The 21646-nt window shown below is 39.9% G+C and overlaps 1 protein-coding gene across 1 annotated transcript in view; it reads right to left on the bottom strand.

Annotated features, from left to right (window-relative positions):
• TRHDE (thyrotropin releasing hormone degrading enzyme) overlaps nt 1–21646 on the bottom strand; it is a 3000980-nt gene that overhangs the window by 415237 nt on the left and 2564097 nt on the right. Inside the window, exon 15 of the mRNA XM_069629390.1 lies at nt 1261–1368. Coding sequence (XP_069485491.1) covers nt 1261–1368 — 108 coding nt within the window. The remainder of the gene's footprint in view (nt 1–1260; nt 1369–21646) is intronic.

Genomic DNA, 21646 nt, shown 5'->3' with positions numbered 1-21646 from the left:
ATATATATATATATATATATATATATATATATATATATATGTATACACACACACAGTTGTGGCAGCCCCTCTACTGAAAACAAACATACCTTAAATAACTTGCTCAATGGGATGTTTCCGAGTCAGGAGGGGTGCCCAGATATGTACATACATTTTGTAAAACGCAGGGTTTCATTCTAAGTTGCTAGGGGAGATCGCGGCATGGACCCCTTGCACTCGCTGTACTTAGGGAGGCTCACAGGTCACGTGGTTGTAGGCACTGCTGAGTAGGAAACGTCCCATAGACCAAGTGATTTGTACCATGCTCTGTAGAGGGCCCCCCACATGTTCATACCTTCTGTAAAACTTGGTGCTTAAACCTAAGTTACATGAGGTGATCTAGGTCAATCCCTTCCCAGTGAAATTAGAAAGGCTCACCTTCACCTCACGGATGGTGCCCGATCCTATCTCTAATTGGACTCTTGAAGTCTGTCCTGATTGGGAAACAGTGCATCCCACTGAACAGGTTAGTGGAATTATTTGAGACATGTTCTAGGCCAGTAGAAGACCCTCTGCATTTTCCATGTTTTCCCTTGATATATGGCTAAATACTTAGGACCTAATTCACAAACCTTTATTGATCTTGCCTGTGCAAAGTTCTCAAAATGCACGTGCACATTCGGAAAAATATACCTGCTGTCAAATTACAATGGAGATTTCAACTTGTGTGGTACTTCTGTGCATTGATGTGCACATGTGGTGGAGGGCAACATGTGCACAATAAAAGCTAAAATAGGGATCAGTGGTCATGATAAATGTATTCATATTTTGTTCGCAAAACAATGAATATATGCATTTACTAGAGGAGAATGGGAAATCCATTTACGGTACCGGACAACAGCATGGATGAATTGGTGAAACATCAGCCAATTCAGCCTGAAGTGCAGACATTATTCACTATAATCTTTTATTTTTATTTTTTTATTTTTGATTGTTTAGTTTAATTCTTAATAGCAAAATAAGCTATACAGTCTTCGAGAGAGACAAAAACAATACAAGCTTTAAAAGTGATCACACATGTACAAATTATATAACAGTGGGGGCATGCAATTACATTCCAATTGATCAATTGCTGACTGGGCACCAGTTGCAGCCTGTTCGAAGCTACTGTGGGACAAACATGGTTTCTGGCTGATCATGTGCAATTAACATGAATTGTTCCTCACACAGGCATGCATGCTGTACTCGATTGTGTTCTTAGGAATATTAGAGGATGCTTACCGGTTTCTGTTGCTGGAGATCCAGTCTGAGATCATTGTTGCTGCCTGCTGGTGGCATTGTTTGTTGCCGAAGCTGCAAGCCAGCATTATAACTTCCCGGCGAAGCTCTCTGCACAATCACAAACAGCAGACAAAATGGAGATGATGTCTGAACAAATCTTGTTTTCAATGTAGAAAGCACTGAATAATGTTATACGAACATTGTAGTAAATATTAACATTCTGTACCAAAACATATAAAATGCACATTTCAAATTTGATGTTGCTCTTAAACGCAAGTAAGCTTGAAATGTTGATCAGGTGTCTGAAATTGAAGAACACCCATTTGTGACTGTCAAGGGTTGTAGTGAACTCCAGTTTCCTTGTTTGGCAGCACCAAAATATATAGTGCCTTTCACTGAAGCTGAAGACATCATCAAAAGCAGCCTCCAGAAAGGTTAATCCAAGGACTCATTTCGTCAAACGAGCTCTTTTCAAAGGAGGTGCAACAATGACACTCATATCTGACCTCCTCATAGAGAACTTCCACATGAAACCATAACATAATGCCAGGCATTCCATGGCAAAAGTCCTATAAAAGCTCATTATGTCATGCCACGCCCACCCACCTGCCCGTCCCATTGATTCTGTTATCCTTAGGGTGTGCTACTGATTTTCCACGTGGCTCATGTTCAACATCTCCGGAGTGGGAATGTAAAACATGTGCAAAAACCGCATGGTTCTACACATGCTTTAGAAACTCAAGGTATTTTCAATGTTTTGCCAGGCAGAGCGGGACACAGAACAAAATCAACATTTCCCTCTCCCCATCCGAACTACCTGTCAAAACAAAACAAAAAAACAAAAGATTACTTTACTTTAAAAACTTATAATGCACTTGCATGGATCCTTAGACTTTAGGGCGCAGACAGACTTACAACAGAGAACATGAAAAAGTGGTGAGGAACTAACCACCATATTAGGGAAGAGGGAGAATCCGAGAGCCAGATAAACCAAGACCTATGTAAACAGCAAAGTCTTCAGCTTCTGTTTGAAGACGTCCATGAACTTGATGCTTCTTAATTCCAACAACAGGTCATTCCAAGCCTTAGGAGCAATAGCATAACATTCTCCATTCGAGGCTTTCTCAGTTCTGCACCTTAGGATCATCAGAAAATCCTGGGTATTGGACATAAGTGTTTGCAAGAAGAGATTGCAAATACCTGGGCATATTACCCTGTCTACACTTTTCTGTAATGACTAACACTCGGAACATTATTCTAGATTCTACCCGAAGCCAATGCAGTTTACACCTTGCTATAGACACATGATCTCGGCAAGAAATACCCATCACAACCCTTACAGCTCCATTTTGAATAACTTGCAATCTCATGCAAAGAGTTTTGTTAATGTCAACCAGAAGGCGCAGGCAGAAATGATTTTTGTTCCCAAAATTGCCCTAGCTATTGTCTCAGCATTTGTCTGGGAAATACAGGGTCTGAGATGCGCCAGAAGTTTAATATAATACATGCAAGATGCAACAACACTCGCCATGTGTGGCTTCATGCTGAGGTGTTGAACCAGTATAATCCCCAATGTTTTTACTCTTTTAAGCAGGCTGATTTTAACAGATCCTATATGGAAGTGTATGCTGCACCCAATCTCCTTATAATGAAAGGGGATCCAACCAGCAACAGCTCTGTTTTCTCTTTATTCAGGGCTAATTTATTTCCTACCATCCATGTTTCAATTAGTGAATAGATTTTATTAATCAGAACTATATCCAATTGGTGATTGCCAGAGAGGGGGATGATACACTGCGTATCATCTGCATAGTTTGTAAAGATCGTAAAGATCACCCCCTCATGTGCTAACATGGCAAAGAACGGCACTGTAAAAAGGTTATACAAGCAAGGTGAAGTACAAGAACCCAGAGCAACCCCAAAATTAACAATGATAGGAGCTGCTTCCGCTTCCTGGGAAAATGCACTACTTTCGCGACTGTTGAGAAAAGAGGAAATCCAATGGGTTGCTCTGGGAGAGAGGTTAGCAACCACCCCCAACCTGGTGGCCAAAAATAAGGTGGTCCATCAGGTCGAAGGTGGCTGAAAGATCCAGCAACATTAATAGAGAGGCTTTATTACTGTCCATGTGTTTTAATAGCCTGGATTTAAGTTCTGTCTGTAGGCCACTTGAGTAATGGAATGTTCGTAATGGGCCTAAAATTACTAGGAATGCCCGTGGACAGTCCTGTTTTTTTTAGTATGGGAGTAACCCATGCTTTTCCACATTAATAAACTTGCAAATTGACGCCAGCAGTGTTGGAGAACAGAATTTGATAATTATAGTTGCTGAAATGTCATGTTTGCATTTAGTAACCTTTAACTGGTTAATAATTAGTTCTAGTTCCACCGTTGATATAGTAGTAAATTAAATGGAGGAAAGGAAGGGCATCGCTCAGAAATCAGAGTATTCCCTTAACCAAACTGGCTTGTTTCTTAGAAATGTATATCTGAATATTATCAAGCTTGGTTTGCATGGCCTGCTGGGTCCCTGTACACTAGGTCATATCCTTTACAAGGAGTACTGGATCAATATGGATCTTGGATGCTTGTTCCTTCAACATTTTGAAGAGCTCTCTAGCGTCCGATTGGGCCTCCTTAATCCTTTTATTGAAGAAGTTCTTGTTTGCTTCAATAATGGCTGCTTTATAGGCTTTAGCTGTAATCTCATTGCAGACAGCGCTAGCATGGTCATTTTAGCTTTCTATTCGTAAAAGTTTTTGAGGGTTACGCTCTTTAATGCTTTAAGTTCCATGGTACACTTTCTCTTAAGAGGAGCTAGAGTGTCTCCAACCAAGTCAAGGCCAGTAAGGAAGGAATAAGCCATACCCTAGCTTCTGATTTTGTGGCTAGCAGAAAAGCTGGATGCTTCCACAAGAATCCATGTTAAATTTCTCTGGCCACGTGGACATGGCAGAATGTATTTACTCTCACTTGTCCTACGAAGTGCAAAGAATGCACATAAACCAAAGTCGTCCCGGCTTCACATGCTTTGTTTGCACTTCACAGTGCAAATAATAGAAATTGCATCGAGTGGACTGCAGTGCAGGGATGTGCACACCTTATCGCAGCCCTCCGTGTAGTTGCCACATTTAAGAAAGCATATCTGTATATGGAAAATCTTTTCAAGGTAAGTGCTAACTGATTGCAACCATTCCATCTCTTGTGTACATAGGGCCAATAGAATTATGCAGAAAGGTAGGTAAAATATTTTCTAAAGCGATGGCTGAATTTTGCAAAAATAATAAAGCTACTTATGTGGCACGGCAAACTCTTTCCTCCGGCAGCCGTATCTCACCGTTATGGCATTTTACAGATGTATAAACTGATTTAAAACCAATTGTCAAGCTTTGAAAAGCACCACATAGGCGTAACATATCACGTAAGCAATATGCATTTGATCAGAAAACATATAGGATTTTCCACCCCTCCCCAAAACTATTGTTGATAGGTGCTCTTGAGCAGGCCAGGCACTCAATCACTTTCTGCAGACTTTCAGCCTCCTTCAAACTATCTCTCTCTCTCTCTCTCTCTCTCTCTCTCTCTCTCTCTCTCTCTCTATATATATATATATATATATATATATATATATATATATATATATATATGAACCGGGACAGCCGATGCAGCCCTTTAAGACGAGGTAGCAATACTTGAGATTAATGGGGATACAGAAGTTACTCAAACATCAATAATCAAAATGACTGAGGAAGATGTCAAAGTTGACTGTTTTATTATCAATTATCAAAAACAGGGAGTACAACGGACATCAACGGATGTCTCATAGCATGGTCTCTCAATCTGCTTGATAAAAACCATCATACTTCTAGTAAAAACTCGTCATTGATGATGTTAACCTTTGTATTTACTAACGTCATCCTAGGTGGCAAACTACAAAAACCTAGTGGCAAATATAATAGGCTTAGAGGGAACATCTAAATATACGTTCCATACTAGTGTAAGAAAGTGATAGGCTTTTGGTTACACAAATTATAGGGCTCTTAATCATGCGCCCCCCTACAATTGGTTGGCACTTTTACATCCGTTAGTACTTTTCCAACCACGATAGCAGCATGCAGGCTGGACTTCCAGGTTCTGGTGAGCTGGTCACAACCATAGCTTCCCACCAATTATCATATCATCTATCATCACCTCAGTGGTGTGCACATGCACATCAATTAAGGCTTTGAACTTGGCCTCAGAAATGTTCTTTGCTATGGAGAATACAGGGGAGTAGAGGCACGTTCTGCCCTTCTGCGTAGGTGTAGTTTGTCATGTTTGTCCAGTTCCATCCAGTCACGTGACTGAAGACCACAAATTTGAGCTCTGGTGCATTTAAAATACTATTTTTTAATAGACCTCTGACGTCTTCATAGTTTTCGTCCATGCCTTCTGAACAGGAGTTTCATTCTTTCACACAATTGTAACTAATGTCTGCTCATCCCAGTCCAATAAGACCTTGGTTTCCTGGGGCTGTTCCAGCCTCGCTTTTCTGAGATTCACTTCTGTACTCTCATTGTTTTTCATCTGTGAAACATTGGAAAAGGCCATCCTTCTCTGGTCCAGCTCTGCTATAATACGTTGTGGAAACATCCATTCTTTACCTACTCCTATACATGTATACTTTGGTGCATGCTGCAATCTATTCACTATAAAGCTAGCCTCAAGAATACTTCATCTGCTTGCGTTTCTTTGCATCTGTACACATGTAAAATAACTTGATATCTTCATCATTTCTGTAGCATAAGTTTCTTCATCTCGAACCTGAGATGTTACTTATATTTGATACTTTCTTGATGCCTTATAGACTATGGTCACTTCTCTTGTCTCTGCATATCTTCTATGTACATCAGTATGGCTTTGTGTGATGTCACCAATCTGCTCGTTCATTCGTTGGTCCTGCTTCTTCTGGGATTTCATTCAAATGGCCATCATACTGTCTCATATGCAGATACGACTTTTTCAATGGGAACCTTTCCTCCGGGATTCTCCTTGTTATCAGTATTTTCACTGGTACTGCACATGCCTTTGTCATTCCCGCATTCACTCTCCAGACCTATGGACCTCTCACATGATCTCTGTTCTCTCTCCTTTCTTCTCCTCTCACATTAATGGTGGGACCTGGTGGGAAGTCCTTGTGCTATCAAGCGTTCTTCTGCCATCTGCCACCTCCTCGAACACCTGGACCTGGATGTTGTCGCTCTCACTGAGACATGGTTCACAGCCAGCTCTGTCATGAGTTGTGGTACTCTCCTTCTTGAGGGCTACAAGATCCTCTCCAAGCCCAGAACCAACTAGCCCAGAGGTGGAGTTTCCACGATCTTTCTGGAGTGGGTCCCTGCTTATGTCATTCCTATGCAGGCCTACTCTTCCTTTGCATGCCTAGTCTGCAGGCTCTCTATCTCTCCTGGCCTCCCTCCTACTCTGGCCACTATATACAGGCCACCTGGCCAGGTCAACCTTTTCCACTCAGAAGTGGCTGACCACTCGTCTTCTCTCCTTACCTCAACCTCTAAACTTCTCCTCCTTTGAGACTTCAACATCCACCTTGATGCGTCGGATCTCTCCTCTGGGCTTTTCCACAACCTATGTGACTCTATCTTCCTTCCCATTCGTCCCTCTGGTGCGACACACTCTGCTGGACACACCTTGGATGTTCTCATCTCCTCAGACATCCCCCTCCCTAACTCCCTCACCACTCCTCTCAATTGGTATGACCACTTTCTGCTCTCCTCTCACCTGAAACTTTGTGCCCTCAAGCAAAGCTAACCCCAGCACTGCCACCTTCCTTCTTGGCCATTCGGCCCATGAAATTAGTTTCTGTGGATGCCTTTGCCTCTACTTTCTCTGCTCCTCCTATTCTTGTGGCTGACTCACACCCTAACATAGCTCTCTCTAACCTGCATCTTTCTATCCCCATCACTCCGGACATCCTTGCCCCTGTCATGAAAATCTGTCTGAAGCCTACCGCCAAGTACAACATTTGATATGACTCCAACCTCCCCACCCTGAAATGCAATTGCAGGGTGGCTGAGAGGAAGTGAAGGGCTTCGGGCACATCCTCAAATAAACTGGCTTTTGCATGCTCCAAAGGCAATCCATACTTTCTGTCCTCTCCAAAGAGAGGGTCCATATCCAAGCCTGCATCTCTGCGGCCTCTAACAACATGGCCATTCTCTTTAAAATCTGAAAGGAGCTGGTCAATCCTTCTGCAGTCTCCACCTCTCCTGCTCCCTCCCAGATCCTCTGTGCTGCCCTGGCCTCTCATTTTAATAGTAAAACTCAGGACATCCTGTCCTTGCTTTCCTCTTCCTCTCCTTGTACCTCTCTCAGGGCCCCTCTGGCCAATCTCCCTCTCCTCTTCCTTTTTCTTCCTTCGACCAGACAACAACCGATGATGTCTCTCGACAAGTCTGATCAATGAAAGTGTTGTCCAAACACGTGCTCTCCTGCTCCTCCAAAACCATAAAGCACCACATTGCCACCCTCGCTCCATCCTTGGCGGATTTCTGCAATCACTTTTTTGCCACAGGAGCTTTCCCCTCTCTCCTCAAGCACTCCATTGTGCACCTCCTCCTAAAAAAGCCTTCTGCAAATCACTCCCTTCCTGGGCAAACTCCTTGAAAAGCTGACCATCTCCCAGCTGACCCTCCATCTGAACCTGGAGGCTGCCTCCATGACCACCACTCTGTCTTCAGAGCAGCTAGAGGCATGGAAACTGCTCTACTGAACACCCATGAAGTTGTGCTCTGTAGTAATATATAGCACTTTATAGCACCTTGGAGTGTATAGCGCTTCATTAAATGTGAAGGCATTTTGTTGCCAGCAATAAGGTGGCACACACATATAGCCAGTTCTATGTTGCCAGTATGACATGTGAGTATGTAGCTGAAGACATGCAAGGTACAGGATTTATAATGCAGCAAAAAGCTCAATGTGAAGCTGCAAAGTTTAAAAGTGCAACACATTTTTTTTCTCTTCTTTGGAATACCTCCTGCATAGGAGACTACATTATTTATATAACTGAGAGATTTAATTAACAATTACTAATCACTAGTGCTAACTCATTAACATTATAATGTAATCTTTGTGTGCAAAATGAAGTGAAAATACATATTGTGAAATTCGTTTTTCAAACGTGCACTGGATTTTTTTTTCTTCCTTCTCTTTCTATGTTTGCAGCAAGCAGAGAGCTTGCATACCAGGAAATGATATTAGATACAGTTGCTTCCTAGGTAAAGAGCCTATTGTACGAAAGTGAAGGGTGATGCTGCCTTTCAACTTGATTGGAGCAAAGGGTCTGCAGATTTATTACGTTGGCAAAGTGGGAAGGCGCAGAGCTCTGCTGGGGGAAGACTGTCAGAGGGAGAGTTAGTTCGGGATGACTGGGCTCTGAGACAGATGTGGCTGGTCTCACTTAGCGCTGGCTTGAGAACCCTATGTTTTCCCTGCGCATTTCAAACATCCAAGATTACAGAAGCAATTCATGCTGACTGGGCCTGTTCTTCTGAGGCGAATGAAAGAAGGTTGTGTGGGGGAGAGAACTGCAAATCTTTGGTAAGCACCCAGAGTTGAAGTGAGGTTATCGTGTGTTGTTGTTTGACGAATGTCTGATCTAAAAATACCAGGCAGTCAGAGTAGCAAAGAAAAAGAAAATCCCCTGCATTTTCATTCGTCATGTTTAGAATCATAAAAACTGATGCCTATTTTTAAAAAGGGTTTATTTGCACTGTATCTGATGTTTTTTTTCTCTTATTATTATATTACAGGTAATGCTGAAATGTACATGGTAATGTTTGTATCATGAATTGTAATTGTCTGCAAAATAACCAATATATATATAAAAAAACAGATGTTTCAGAGTGTTTATTGTTGTGGGAATTGCATATGCGGACATGGGGAAGATTTGTGTTCTTTGGTAATACATTTGCCAATTTGCTCATGCAGATAGAATAACAAACAGAATAAGCGGTGATAAATAGATGTATGTGTGTGTTCCCCATTGCCTGTTGTTTGGGGAAATCTAATATAACACATAGATTACTGGGGTCTATGAACAGTAATGATGCCTATGTGCGCATACATCACTGGTGTAAATAAATCAGTGATACCGGCTACAGGCTGTAGGTGGCACTCTTTATAAAATTGTTGGTCCCCTTGTGTATATGTCCATGTCCCTCTATAGATCACTACGAGGTATTCTACTAGAAAGGAAGGTTTTGTGTATGATGGGGTTATAATGTAGGGAAGGAAAATTATGCTCACCACTAAGTAATTTACTACCACAAAATACCGCCAATAGTACATATTACTAAATTCTCCAATATAGTGTAACAAAGTATGGTCACTAGAATGATGTGAGGCCAAACCGAATCTAAACACGAGGATAGGTATTACCAAGGTACCGTTCATATTTTGGCGGTAAGAAAATACCGCCAAACCCCAAATTTACACAAAATATCCAACATATATGGTGCGTTGGCTGGGAAAGTGATCCTAGAGCACCTACTGGGCGTGGCAAGTGTGTCTTACACTACCATACGTGCATTGGAGGGAACCCATTTCATAATAGCAGTGTGACACTAAAAGTGCATTTTAGAATGTTTCAAATGGAGGCCACATTCCCAGAGCTAATGCAATATCTAGAGGCAAAGTTTTATGCACATGGGACATGGTCATCAAATAATGACACAGAATGGCATGACCACATCTATGGTGAAGTACAGAAAGAACCACTAGACAGCATTTTTGCAGAAGGCAGCATAATTCAGGTCTGCCTGTTGAGACTACTAAATGCAGCTGATAAACATGCAGAGAAAGATTGTCTGATAAGCCTATGTGCCAAGATATGGTTTATCTAAATAGGTACCTGCAAATGCAAGAAAATTATACAAAGCTGATTAGCAGGTTAAAAGCTAATCTGGATGGGAACAGGTGAAAAAGAGCAGATGTTAAGAGCAGAATTGGAGGTATGTCAAAAAGACATGCAGTCAAAATATAGGGATCTTGACACTCAATTGTCGCAAAGCAAGAAACAGTTTGAGGATAGTGAACAAGAATTGAAACACTTGAAAGCGTTGGTAGACCATATTGGACAAGACAAAGATGAGGTTGTTTTGGAAATGCAGATTTTGCAAAAAGAACATTGTGAGAAGGAAAGTGATCTCCAAAATGCTGAACAGGAAACGGTTAAAATGATTCAAGAAAGAGACAAGAGAAACAAAGAATTCAATGAATGCCAAATGCAAATGGGCGATATGCAGGGGGTAATTAATAAGATGAGTGATGAAAACAACTATTTGCATAAGGAGGCAGAGAGGCTCCTTAAAAAATGCAAGGATTTGGAACAGCAAATATGCATTTCCAGGTCCCAGGATAGACGGCAGGACACCACATTCAATGGAGTTGAGGTGAATTCTGTCTCTACACAGAGAGCAAGTGCCCCAGTGACTGGGCCAGTGAATGAACTTGGTTGCAGTGCCCTTGGGGGATTTGACACACCCATTGGGGGCCGCCACCAATCCCATACACCTAAAACCAGGACTGAATCACAAAGTAGTGCAATTCCGTGAATAGTAACAAGTAGCCCCATAAAGATAATGAAATCCATCAAAGCTCTGATCAAACCATTTAAACAAGCAGGGGAGTGCTGCACAGAGGACCACTTAGAAGTGGTACATGATATATTTCAAGCCCTCCAGATACCTAAGGAACAATACAGGCAATATTGTCATTTAACTCTAGATGCTCCCACAGCCACTATCATTAAGGGATTAAATGAACAGCAGAACAAGACATGGGCAGAGTTTGAAAAAGAGATTAGATGTCATTTTTCTCCTTTCCAATCATTGCTGAAGTGAAAAAGATTGCTTACACAATTACTGCTAGGCCTAATATGTCTCCTCGCCAATGTTGGCAAGATTTGAAAAGAGTTTTTACTCGTTTTGATGTATTTTTTTACCCCAATTCCAATGAGTTTAAAACTGCCTACTTTTATCGGCTACAGAAAGACACCATATCACAGTTGGTCCGTGAATTTGACCTTGACAAGTCCCTTGAATGGATTGTACACCAAAGCACAAAACTATATGAAGTACTCTATTGTCAGGGTAGAGAAAATGATAAAATGAAAAAGACACTAGGCAAAAATCTAAAGAATCCTCAGCAACAGTGATGGAGATCAGGTCAGCCAAAATGTCCCTTGAGTCTGCTTAAAGTCCAGGTAAAAATAATTTGGTACCTGACCAAAGGGGTAATCAACAAAGGTTGTTACTCCCTGCACCAATGTTTCAATCACATGATCCTAGTAATAGGGAGAACTACTTTAGTCCTAGGTACAGGATATCGGCCTGATATTTCAGGTATGAACAATAACAAGAGGCAAAGCCAGGATCAAAGAAATAATGGTTCCCTACCAGACACTGGGGACACAGAGCAGATTTGACCCTAACACAATGATATATGGTAATCAGGATAGACCCCGATATGTGGTTCGATTTACTGATAATGGTAATGAACATAGGGGTCAGTACCCACAAAATGAGAGACAGGACATGAGGCAGAATATGAATTATGCTCCACATCAATACAATGAATCACCACCACCAGGTATCGATCTAGGCCACAGAGAGAGGATTCTAGAGAAATGGAAAGATTCCAGTATCTCGAGGCCCAAGTGAAAATGTTGGCTGAGCAAATAGGAAAGCTCTGTACAGCACAAAAGCAGTCATCAAAGGAGGGGGCAGAAGGCCATAGCACTGACGAGGCGGTTTCTGATAAGTGACTAAGTATTAATGATATCTGCAATGCTAAGAAAACAGACTGCCCTGATTTGATTTTGCATAATGATTCTGAGATGCCTAATGATTTAAAAATGAAAACACCGGCAAATGAACATGTGACAGAAGGTGCAAATACATCAAAAAAAGAAGTTTGGTTTAACCTAGAGCTAAATCAAACATTGGAAATTTGTACAAATGAAAAAGGAAAACCTGAAATTCCAAAAGAACAAAGAGACAGATTTAAGAAAAATAACTCATGCATGGGGAATACCAGTGAACAGGGAGTAAGTGGGGATGCTAGAACTCCTTCCCTCGGCAATCAAAACACTAATCAAACACAGGCAGAAAAAATAAATACTCAAAAGGAGGGTACAGATAAATCACCAGAAGAGTTCTTTGAGCCACAGATTTTTGAAGACGTTAAAAGGACTGGTACCATACCAAATAACTACAAATACAGAGAATTGGAAAATGTCAAATTACCAAGTAATGTTTTTACACATGTTCAGTTGGAGGATTGTAGTGTGACCTCTGATGATCCCTGGATGGATGGGCGAACAGTGGCCACACTCCAAAAAACCTCTGAACATGGGGAAATGAATATAGTCTCTCACACAGAAATGGACAGAAAGGAGGGAAAAATGTCTTTCCATTTACCAATGTCCTTAGCCAAAAGTGAAAAAGGCCTGAGAAAAGTGAGTCCTGAAATCCGTAAGAATTCACACTTTTTATGTATATTAGAGGAAGCGGAAAACAGGTATTATGCTCCCATCACTGTAGAAGACAAATGCAATACATTTGCGATGATTGACACCGGCGCACAGGCCACAATTATGTCCAAAGAATTGGTAAAAAGTATCAATGAAGGGAGATCTCCACAGAATCAGATCACAGTGAGGCAAAGTGAAGGTCCAGTGCATAATTTTAACGGTGAGGAGGTGCCAATTATAGGTGTTACTGAATTTGACATAAACATAGGAAAACACAGAATGAAACAGGAGGTATTGATCACATCTATTTGTGAAATTCCATTTCTAATGGGGACAGATTGCCTGAAAAGATTGTCTCCTCTCATAGATGGGGTGAATAGAGTACCGTGGTCCTTAACCAAAAAAACTATTGAGACCTAAGAAAATAAAATCACAAAATAGCAAGATAAATGAATGCCACGCTGTTGCCCAAACAAATGATGCAGTGGAGGTATACCGCCAGAATAGCTGTATACCTAGCGTTACTGCTTTCTTGATGTGTCAAGATAAAATGCATGGTGGAAAGGAAAGACAATCTGTGCAGATTTACTTAGACCTTAGAAAAAAATGGCAAACTGAAATAGAAGAGCACACATTGTGCTTCTATTTAAAAGAGAAGAAATGCAAACAGAATACTACTCCTAAAACAGACAAAGAAAAACACATTACTTCTCTTGCTGAAATATACATGGAAGATGAGCAACCATGGGTTCACATTGGTATAAATGACCATTCTAAAGTGATAAAAGCCATTTTAGCGCTTCAACAGGAAAGAAGCTTTATTAATGAGAAATTAATGCAGAAAATAATGCAGATGGAGGAGATTTAGAAATAAAAACCAATATGTCTCTGACTTGGACAGTCCAGACTTTGAAAACCGAATTGCAGGCAGATGCATGCTAAAGATTAATATTGGGCAGAAGACAATTTATCATAATGTAATGGATAGTGAGTGGAACACAAAATTAGTTTTACATGGCCAATGATATCATGCACAGAATGTGTATGGTTTTAGATGTCCTTAATCAAAAAATATGGTCACGGCTAGGTGGGCCTGCACCTGAATTTGAAGACCAAAGAAAGGCTTATCATTGCACACAACTAGTCCCATATGCAATTTAATTACAGGTGCAGAATTATTATTCCTGTATTCACCAAACAGGTTGCAATAACGCTAAAGTGCAAACATTGACAGCAAATGAAAGATTCCGATGCATTTGTGTGTTTGAATGAACCCATAAAACAGCAAGGCCTGGATTGTGAATACATTCCATTGATAGATGTTGGTGAAGGGTTTGTAAAAATTATGGTGAATAATAAAGGGTGTCAGGATATTCATTTAGAGGAAAATTCTTCATTAGGAATGGCCATACAAAAATCACATTATACTGCAGGTCTCAATAACATGGTAATTGGAAATATCTCTGAAAGGTATGTAGATGCAGGGGGTGTGTTGCCAGAATACCTGGATTCTCAGCCCAAAGGGATCTTTAAAATTCAATCTGCGTATCCTTATGATTCAAATGAGACAGTGTGCTGTCATCAAGAGGATTATATAGTATTTGATTTAAATGAAAGTGAAACAGAAAATTAGCACCTTGAAGTGCAAACTGATATGCCAAAATATTTAAAAGTGGCAGTTTTAGAGAGAGACACAGCCACACAGTTGGAAGAAAGCACAGAGATTCCTCCACTGGAGGACTTCCCAGAATTCTCAAAAACGGTAGAAGAGCAGATTTTGTCCGCAGATGCATGCAATGGCGATGAAAAGAAAAATAAATTGAGGAAATATTTATGGAGTTTAAAGATGTCTTTGCTAAAGATGCATAAGATTGCGGACTAACTAATTTACATGTTGCCACATTACTGGAAGGGTGTAGTAGAAATCCAGTATTTGTGGTGCGCCAGTATAGATTACCACTGGCATGTTTAGCGTCACTGGCAGAAATAATTAAGAACTTGGAGTCGCGGGGAATTATCAGGCCCATTCACAGCACATCCAATACTCCTATTTTGGGTGTGTTAAAGCCAAATGTCAATGGCGTCTGTTTGCAGATTTGAGAGAAGGTGGCTACTGCCATTCATTGATCAAGGCCTGGCTTAGGTGCATGGCTCAAAGGTGTTTACTACATTAGATCTCATATCATGCATACATTTGCAGTGAAATTTGATCAAAAACAAAAACATCTGATGTAATCTTCCTCGAGCAAATCTTCAGGTCAGTAAACTACCTATACCCTCCTGCAGAGCCAAGATCATTTCATTTTGTCACAAGTGTCCTGTGTTTTTGTGCAAGTTTTTCAAAATGCTAGCAAATTCATTAGTTGTACCTTATATAGGAACATGTTGGTTAGGCGGTTGATCCGAGACATTTATTTCAAAGGGTTGTTTGAGTTTGAGGGTACCAGATATGTATAGGCTGCACCAAGGTTTTGCCAAATAATCCATGCTTTCATATAACGCATATTTTCAAACTATGTACCACTGAACCCTATTTCACTAATATTAATTACAACCCTGTGCATTTGTGATATGAGAAGGTGGAAGGTTAATTAGTACAAAATATTCTGAACAAATAAAATGTCATACTGTGAAAAGTCAAACAAATTGGCTAAAAAACATAAATAAAAGAAAATCAATGTTGTAATATAAGTGGTACTGTGGATTTCAATAAATAAACTAATCGTGCTTAGGAAAGCATGATCAGGACCAGTATTTCTGCTCTGTTTACATTCTGAACAATTAGGTTTCTCAGACAGTGCCTGAAATAATGATAATTATCTTTGATACAAGTTCAATGCAAAGTTTTCCCCATTAAAGACAGTGGTTTATTCCTAATAGTTATTTGTTGTAGACGTGTGGATTTCTTAGTAAATCCATTGTCAAGTGATATATCTAATAAAATGCATGTCTTGAAATATTACAGGACTGGATGGTATGGTATAGTGAATGGAGATGTGATGTTGTACCATGTTACAATCCTCTTTCAGGAGGCATGGGTTAAAGGAGCCTCTCATGTGGATGTCTTTGCTTATTTCAGGTTCCAGAAAATAGTAATTAAAAAGGGTGAAATTCATGTTCTTGGCTATATCCATTTGTACAGACCTCCCACTCACAACGCCAAAATGTTCTTGCATATCAAACAAAATCATGACTTTAACACTTAATATTGCTAATTGATGTATCCGTCCATTTGTTTAATGTCTATAATGTGCAGTAGTATTTCTTCAAAAACATCTACAATCGTTAATGATAAAACATGATAGATCCATTACATCTCATGTACTTATACATTTGGGTGGAGATTTTAATATTAAATTACAAAGTGTCCTACAATAGGATTTTATTTCAAAAAGAAGACCTAGCGCGTGGTATACCGATAAGAGAAGGGTGCTCAAAACTGTAAATGCTGGATAAACATATTACAAAGACTATAGAAAAGAAGACAAGAATAGAAAAGAAGTCAAGAAAGAATGAAAATAGTTTGTAATTGAGAAATGAGGAGAAAGGCCAAAGAGGAGCCGATTGCAGAATTGTTGTTGGAGGGAAGAATGGGCAAGCTGGTAAGTCAGAATACCAACTAAGAGAGAGGAACAGTTTTCAAAGCAAGACACACACTAGAGACATTATTAAATGTTTAGTAGAATGGAAGGACAGAAATGTTTGAGCTTTGCAAACGTTGTGAAGGTGATAAAAGTAATGTGCAGTGCTGGAAAAATGGAGAGATAAAGAAAGTGTGGGATCAAAAGTAACACCAAGGGTTTACGATGAGGAAGAAAATGGGAGGGAAAGAGGAGGAAAGGAAAGAACAAGCGTATGAAGAGGAAGGTGAAAAGGTTAAGCTCATACACAAAATATTTCAGTCTTGGATCTGTTAAACTGGAGAAAATGTAAATACACTTGGACAGAACATCAAGAATACAGGCATGGAGTCAGTGAAGGAAGAAAAAGACATGAAAATCTCAGAATCGTCAGCATAGAAGTGACAGGAAAGGCCAAATGAGGAAATAGTAGGTGATGGTGGAATAGTATATATTTAGAACAAATATAGAATGGAGGTGAGGACCTTGACACTGAATAGCATAGGGACAGTACAGGATGATTTGTCAACATAAGAAATAGCATAAGAGCAATCTGTTAGATAGGAACGAAACCAATGAAGAACAGGACCAGCAAACGGACGGAAGAGAGAGTGGAAAGAAGAGTAGGATGGTTAACAGTTCTGAATGTAGCAGAACAAACAAGAATACAAATAGATGATTGCTTAACGTGGGGAGCAGAAAGCAGAGTCAGCAAAAAAGATGAGAGCAGTATTTGTAAAGTGATATGAGTGAAATTTAGATTGAAAAAGAGTTAGAAGGTAGTGAAGATTTAGATGAGATGCCATTTGTGCCTAGACCACATATTTTAGTATTTTAGAAACTATGAAGGGAAATTGGATCAAAATGAACAGGAAGAGATGCATCAAAGGAAGCATTTTTTACAATAGGAACAGCAATAAGATGTTTAAAGAACAGAGGAAGAAAAGAGGTGGAAAGAAAAATATCAAAGAAGTATTCTGAGAGAGGAGCAAGGAATAGATATGAGGAATAAGAGAAGAAAGTAAGGGATAGCAAGGGGAAGCAGTGGGATGGGCTTGGAATAGCAAAAATATCAGAATCAGATTCAGAAAGGGAAATGAACAAAGAGAGAGAGGAAGAGGCAGTAGCGACTGGGGGAAACTGATTGATAGAAGCAGAAAAGGAAGAAAAAGAGGAACATATATCAGAAACCTTCATATAAAATTAGCACAATTAGTGAGATAAAGAAAAGACCAGATAAAGCGACTGGGGTGGCAAAATATTACTTAGCAGTTGAAGTAGTCGCCAAGGATGGGGAGAGAAGGAGAAAGTAAGATTGGTGAAGTTACTTTTTTGCATTCAGTAGAGAAGAGTCATTTTATAGAGTCATATTATGTATGCACAGCAAAGAGCAGATGAAGGTCGGCAGGAGGTGTTTCTATACTCCTGTCAAACCAATTGAGTGAGGTACAAAGAGAAAGAAGATTGGTGTTAGCCTAAGTTGAGGTGGCATTACAAAAGATAGAATAGGGCAGAGAAGGATAGAGTAGATTGCGAGTAGGAAGAATGTTACATTTTAAAGCAAAGAAAAGGGAATTTACTGAACATTATGATAATTCACAGATTAGAGGGGTAGCTATAAATAAAGAAGATGAGAAAACAAAAGGACTGAATGACAGAAAGCCAAGATGGGATAAAACATGAGGCAGCCAAGGATAGGCTTAGCAGTAGAGGAAGCGTAGAAGATAAAGACAGTATGACATGTTCAGAGAAATACATTGAAAAGGTGCAAACAGTGGTGTAATGAGGAAGGGAAGGAAAGATGAAGTCAAGAAAGGAACATGAGACATGGCAAGGAGGAGAACAGTATTGGAAGACATGAAAAGCATGGGGAATAATAGAAGGATAGTCTAATGGAAGAAACCAAGACAGAACAGAATCCAAGTTCCCACAAAAGGTAGATACAGGCACAGAGGATGATAGATGATGAGAAATGCAATAGAATAGGGTTTAGGAAAAGAAGAACGAGTACATACAAAAGAGGAGTAAAATGGAAAGTGGAAAGAGAATTTAAGAAGAAATTAACAAAATACCAGTTCCACTGTCTTTGCCCATGGATTGAGTAAGAGAGCTGACATGGTAGCAGTTCTTGAAGGAGATAGCAAGTTTCAGTTAGTGAGTGAAACTATAAATGAAGTTGGAAATAATGTGTTAAGAATTGAACACATGTTATTACATGCTGAACGATCAAAGAAAAAGAAGTAGGAAAAACAGAGAGATGAGTGGGGTGAAAAAGATCATAGTATGTGCAGGTTTAAAAATGATGGCGGTAATGAGGAAAACAAGGGGCACAATGGACTGGAATAGAGTTAGTCATATTCAGAAAAAGAAACTAGACGGAAAGAGTAGAATGCAGGTGGAGAAATTAGGGAAAGTTAGTAGTTCCGAAGACTGGGTAATCAGACACCAAAAGGAATTTGAACACAAAACCTGTAATGAGGAGGGCAGGTTTTGTCTTGAAGACAGATTGAGCGGGCATAAGAAGGCAAGCAAGAAATATGATGGTGAGTTCTAACCAACCTTACTTGTACTGAAGTGTTCCCACTATCAAAGAGGATATTATCTATATTTAAAAGATTATGGATGCCATAAAGGAAAAATGTCAAACAAATTAATTCACTGTTGACATTGTTGTAATTCCAAGGGTGTCATGCCTACTTTTATATTTTTCAACACTGAGAATTTAAGTTTGAAATATTAAATTAATTTTGTTTTAAATTATTATAGATTGCTTCTATCATATCATTGTACAGAGCACATGATATTTCTTTGATACATATACTCAATTGAATATTATTTGTCTATTTACGCTGACATTTGATTGCACCGATCACGTCACTATGACACATCACGTCTATCACAAATGACGTCATTGCATCTCTTATGTGCTGACATCCAAAATAAATACCGTCAATTTTAACCTAGTTGCGTAATGACGGTTACTCAATGTGTTATAAATTCTTATGGGAGCCACATTGAACAGTTGCACACAATCACAAACAATCATTTAGTCCAAAGAAAACATTTGAAATCTTAACATCCAAGTCGGAAGCAGTTTCGAATTTTAAAATCGCAGCAAACTTTTCCATGTGTGATATTCGATAATGGCAAAATCGCAATGTTTTGAAATGTGGATAGCTATTGATGTTAGGTACAGTAGGAGTTGAAATGTTGTTTCTATCACACAAACTGAGGGAGTTATAGAGGTTTTAGTAACGGTTGTTTTTGCGAGATAGGCGCGAGAATGGAAAACAGAAATGCACTTTTGAAAATGACAAAAGGGTTTGCTTACACTAGAGAATGACTATGAAAAAGTGAATACCACATACAGATCTTATAGTCACTTGATCAGGGTAACCCGCCTGCTAAGGAAACTCGACTTCTTCAGATGAGAAAAGGGTCAGCCCAAAGATGGTTCTAACAATGCTGGTTCTGAAGGAAGATAGGATGGGTTTGAGATAGGGATAAGACAATGCAAAGATACTCCTAACAATACTGGGTCTGAATGAAAGATAGAATGGGTTGGAAATAGGGATAAGACAAATTAAATATACTATGGGCCACAGTTCTTCCTATTAATACTCACTGGATCAGTTTTTAAATTGGACCGTCAGGTCTGGTCTAGGAGAGACAGCACATCAGGCATGGGACTGGACCCTCTAGGCCAGTCACCGGATTGGCACAGGATCTGCCCTCCTAGTCTGGGGGTATTTGAATCAGCTGGATGGCGAGTAACTCAGGCAAGCCTAGTGGTGGCAAGCTAGATAATTTCAGGATACTGGTTCAAAAGGCCTTCTCACCCCACACAGCGCTTCACTGGGGGAGAGAAGAAATTTGAGGATTTGGGCCTTGCTGGAAATCAATAGTCTGTATTGCTGCCATTTTCAGATTTTTCACCCATTCTGATAGTAAGTTAAACACCTTCTAAAAATGTCCATTATATATGAAATTAACACCAAATGGTCAGTATCTGTCACTCCTCGAAGCATGTGGTGGCCCCCTCCTTGGGAATGTTCTTCTGTCAGCCAGGAGTTTTCTGTGCTACAGCAGATTTTACAACCTTTCACACCTTCAATATCCTGGGTTGGAGGATGTCCATTGTTCAGTCCTGGGCTAACCAGCAATTAGCACCTCCCAGTGAGTTTCTGCTGAGCGGAAGGCCCTCCTTCTGGGAGAAAAACCTGCTTTTACAGTTCTTGCAGCTTCAGCCAGGCTAATTAACTTCTTAAACCCAGCAAAAAACAACTTTGTTACATCAACCATAAATGCATTTCTTTCTTGGCCTTAAAATTTGTGGGAAAAACTCAACTAAAATCTTTATTCCTTTTTGGCAACAATCCTTTTTATGTTTGCTAATCAGTAGACGTTTTAGTTTTAGGTCATTTTAAAATTTCATCAGTGCTCCTCTGACAGCTGTCATTCAGGTTGCTCCAGGTACTGCACCCAGATTTTGGCATAAATGCTGTCAGTTTTCAGACTTTGTATGTTTCACAATGCTTCATTTGATACATTAATTTTAGCACCAGGCAAGATTTTGAATGTGGAGAAGTGTTGTGTATCGGCATTTAGGAGTTTTTAGCAACAAATCAAATGTCCTTTGTAAGCACATTTTGGGGTTTCACTTGCAAAGTGCTGCTTCTCTCTCTGCACTCTGTTTGTTGGTCATGGAGCCCACTGGCACCTTTTCTGCAGCGTGTACTCTATTTCCCCACACATGCATCATGGGTGATATGTTGTGCATCCCTCTTTTTGTGCGCTGAAGCACACAGTTTTTTGTAGGTTTTTGGCAGTTTTTGGCATGCACAAGTGTTTTGCCGCCATTGTTTCTGTTTCTTTAACCATAACTGGCAGGGTGATGCCGCATAGTATAGCAGAGTGGGTCAATACATCCCACACACCGTCTGTGTAGCGGGGCCTGCAAGATATATGGTAATTCACACTCTGTCTCACTTTTTGACCCCTATAAATGTGACTGTCATTGAGTTCAATCTCAAGTCATGTTGCATAATTATCTGTAGTATGTACTGTCACCCGGAAGCCTCGTTTTCTACTTGAATACACTTCCCGTATGATTATTGCTTGTTGTAAAGGGACATTCTTTTTTGCAAATATTGAAATCGATTCCTTAACTGCGCCTAAAGCAGAATTTGTGTTTCAATGTTTTTTAATCTAATTTTTGAGTTGTACAAGATCCATA

The sequence above is a fragment of the Ambystoma mexicanum genome, chromosome 12, assembly GCF_040938575.1.
Source record: "Ambystoma mexicanum isolate Mex_15411 chromosome 12, UKY_AmexF1_1, whole genome shotgun sequence".
Lineage (NCBI taxonomy): Eukaryota > Metazoa > Chordata > Amphibia > Caudata > Ambystomatidae > Ambystoma > Ambystoma mexicanum.
The sequence above is the reverse complement of the archived record's forward strand: the minus strand, read 5'-3'. Positions and strand labels throughout refer to the sequence as shown.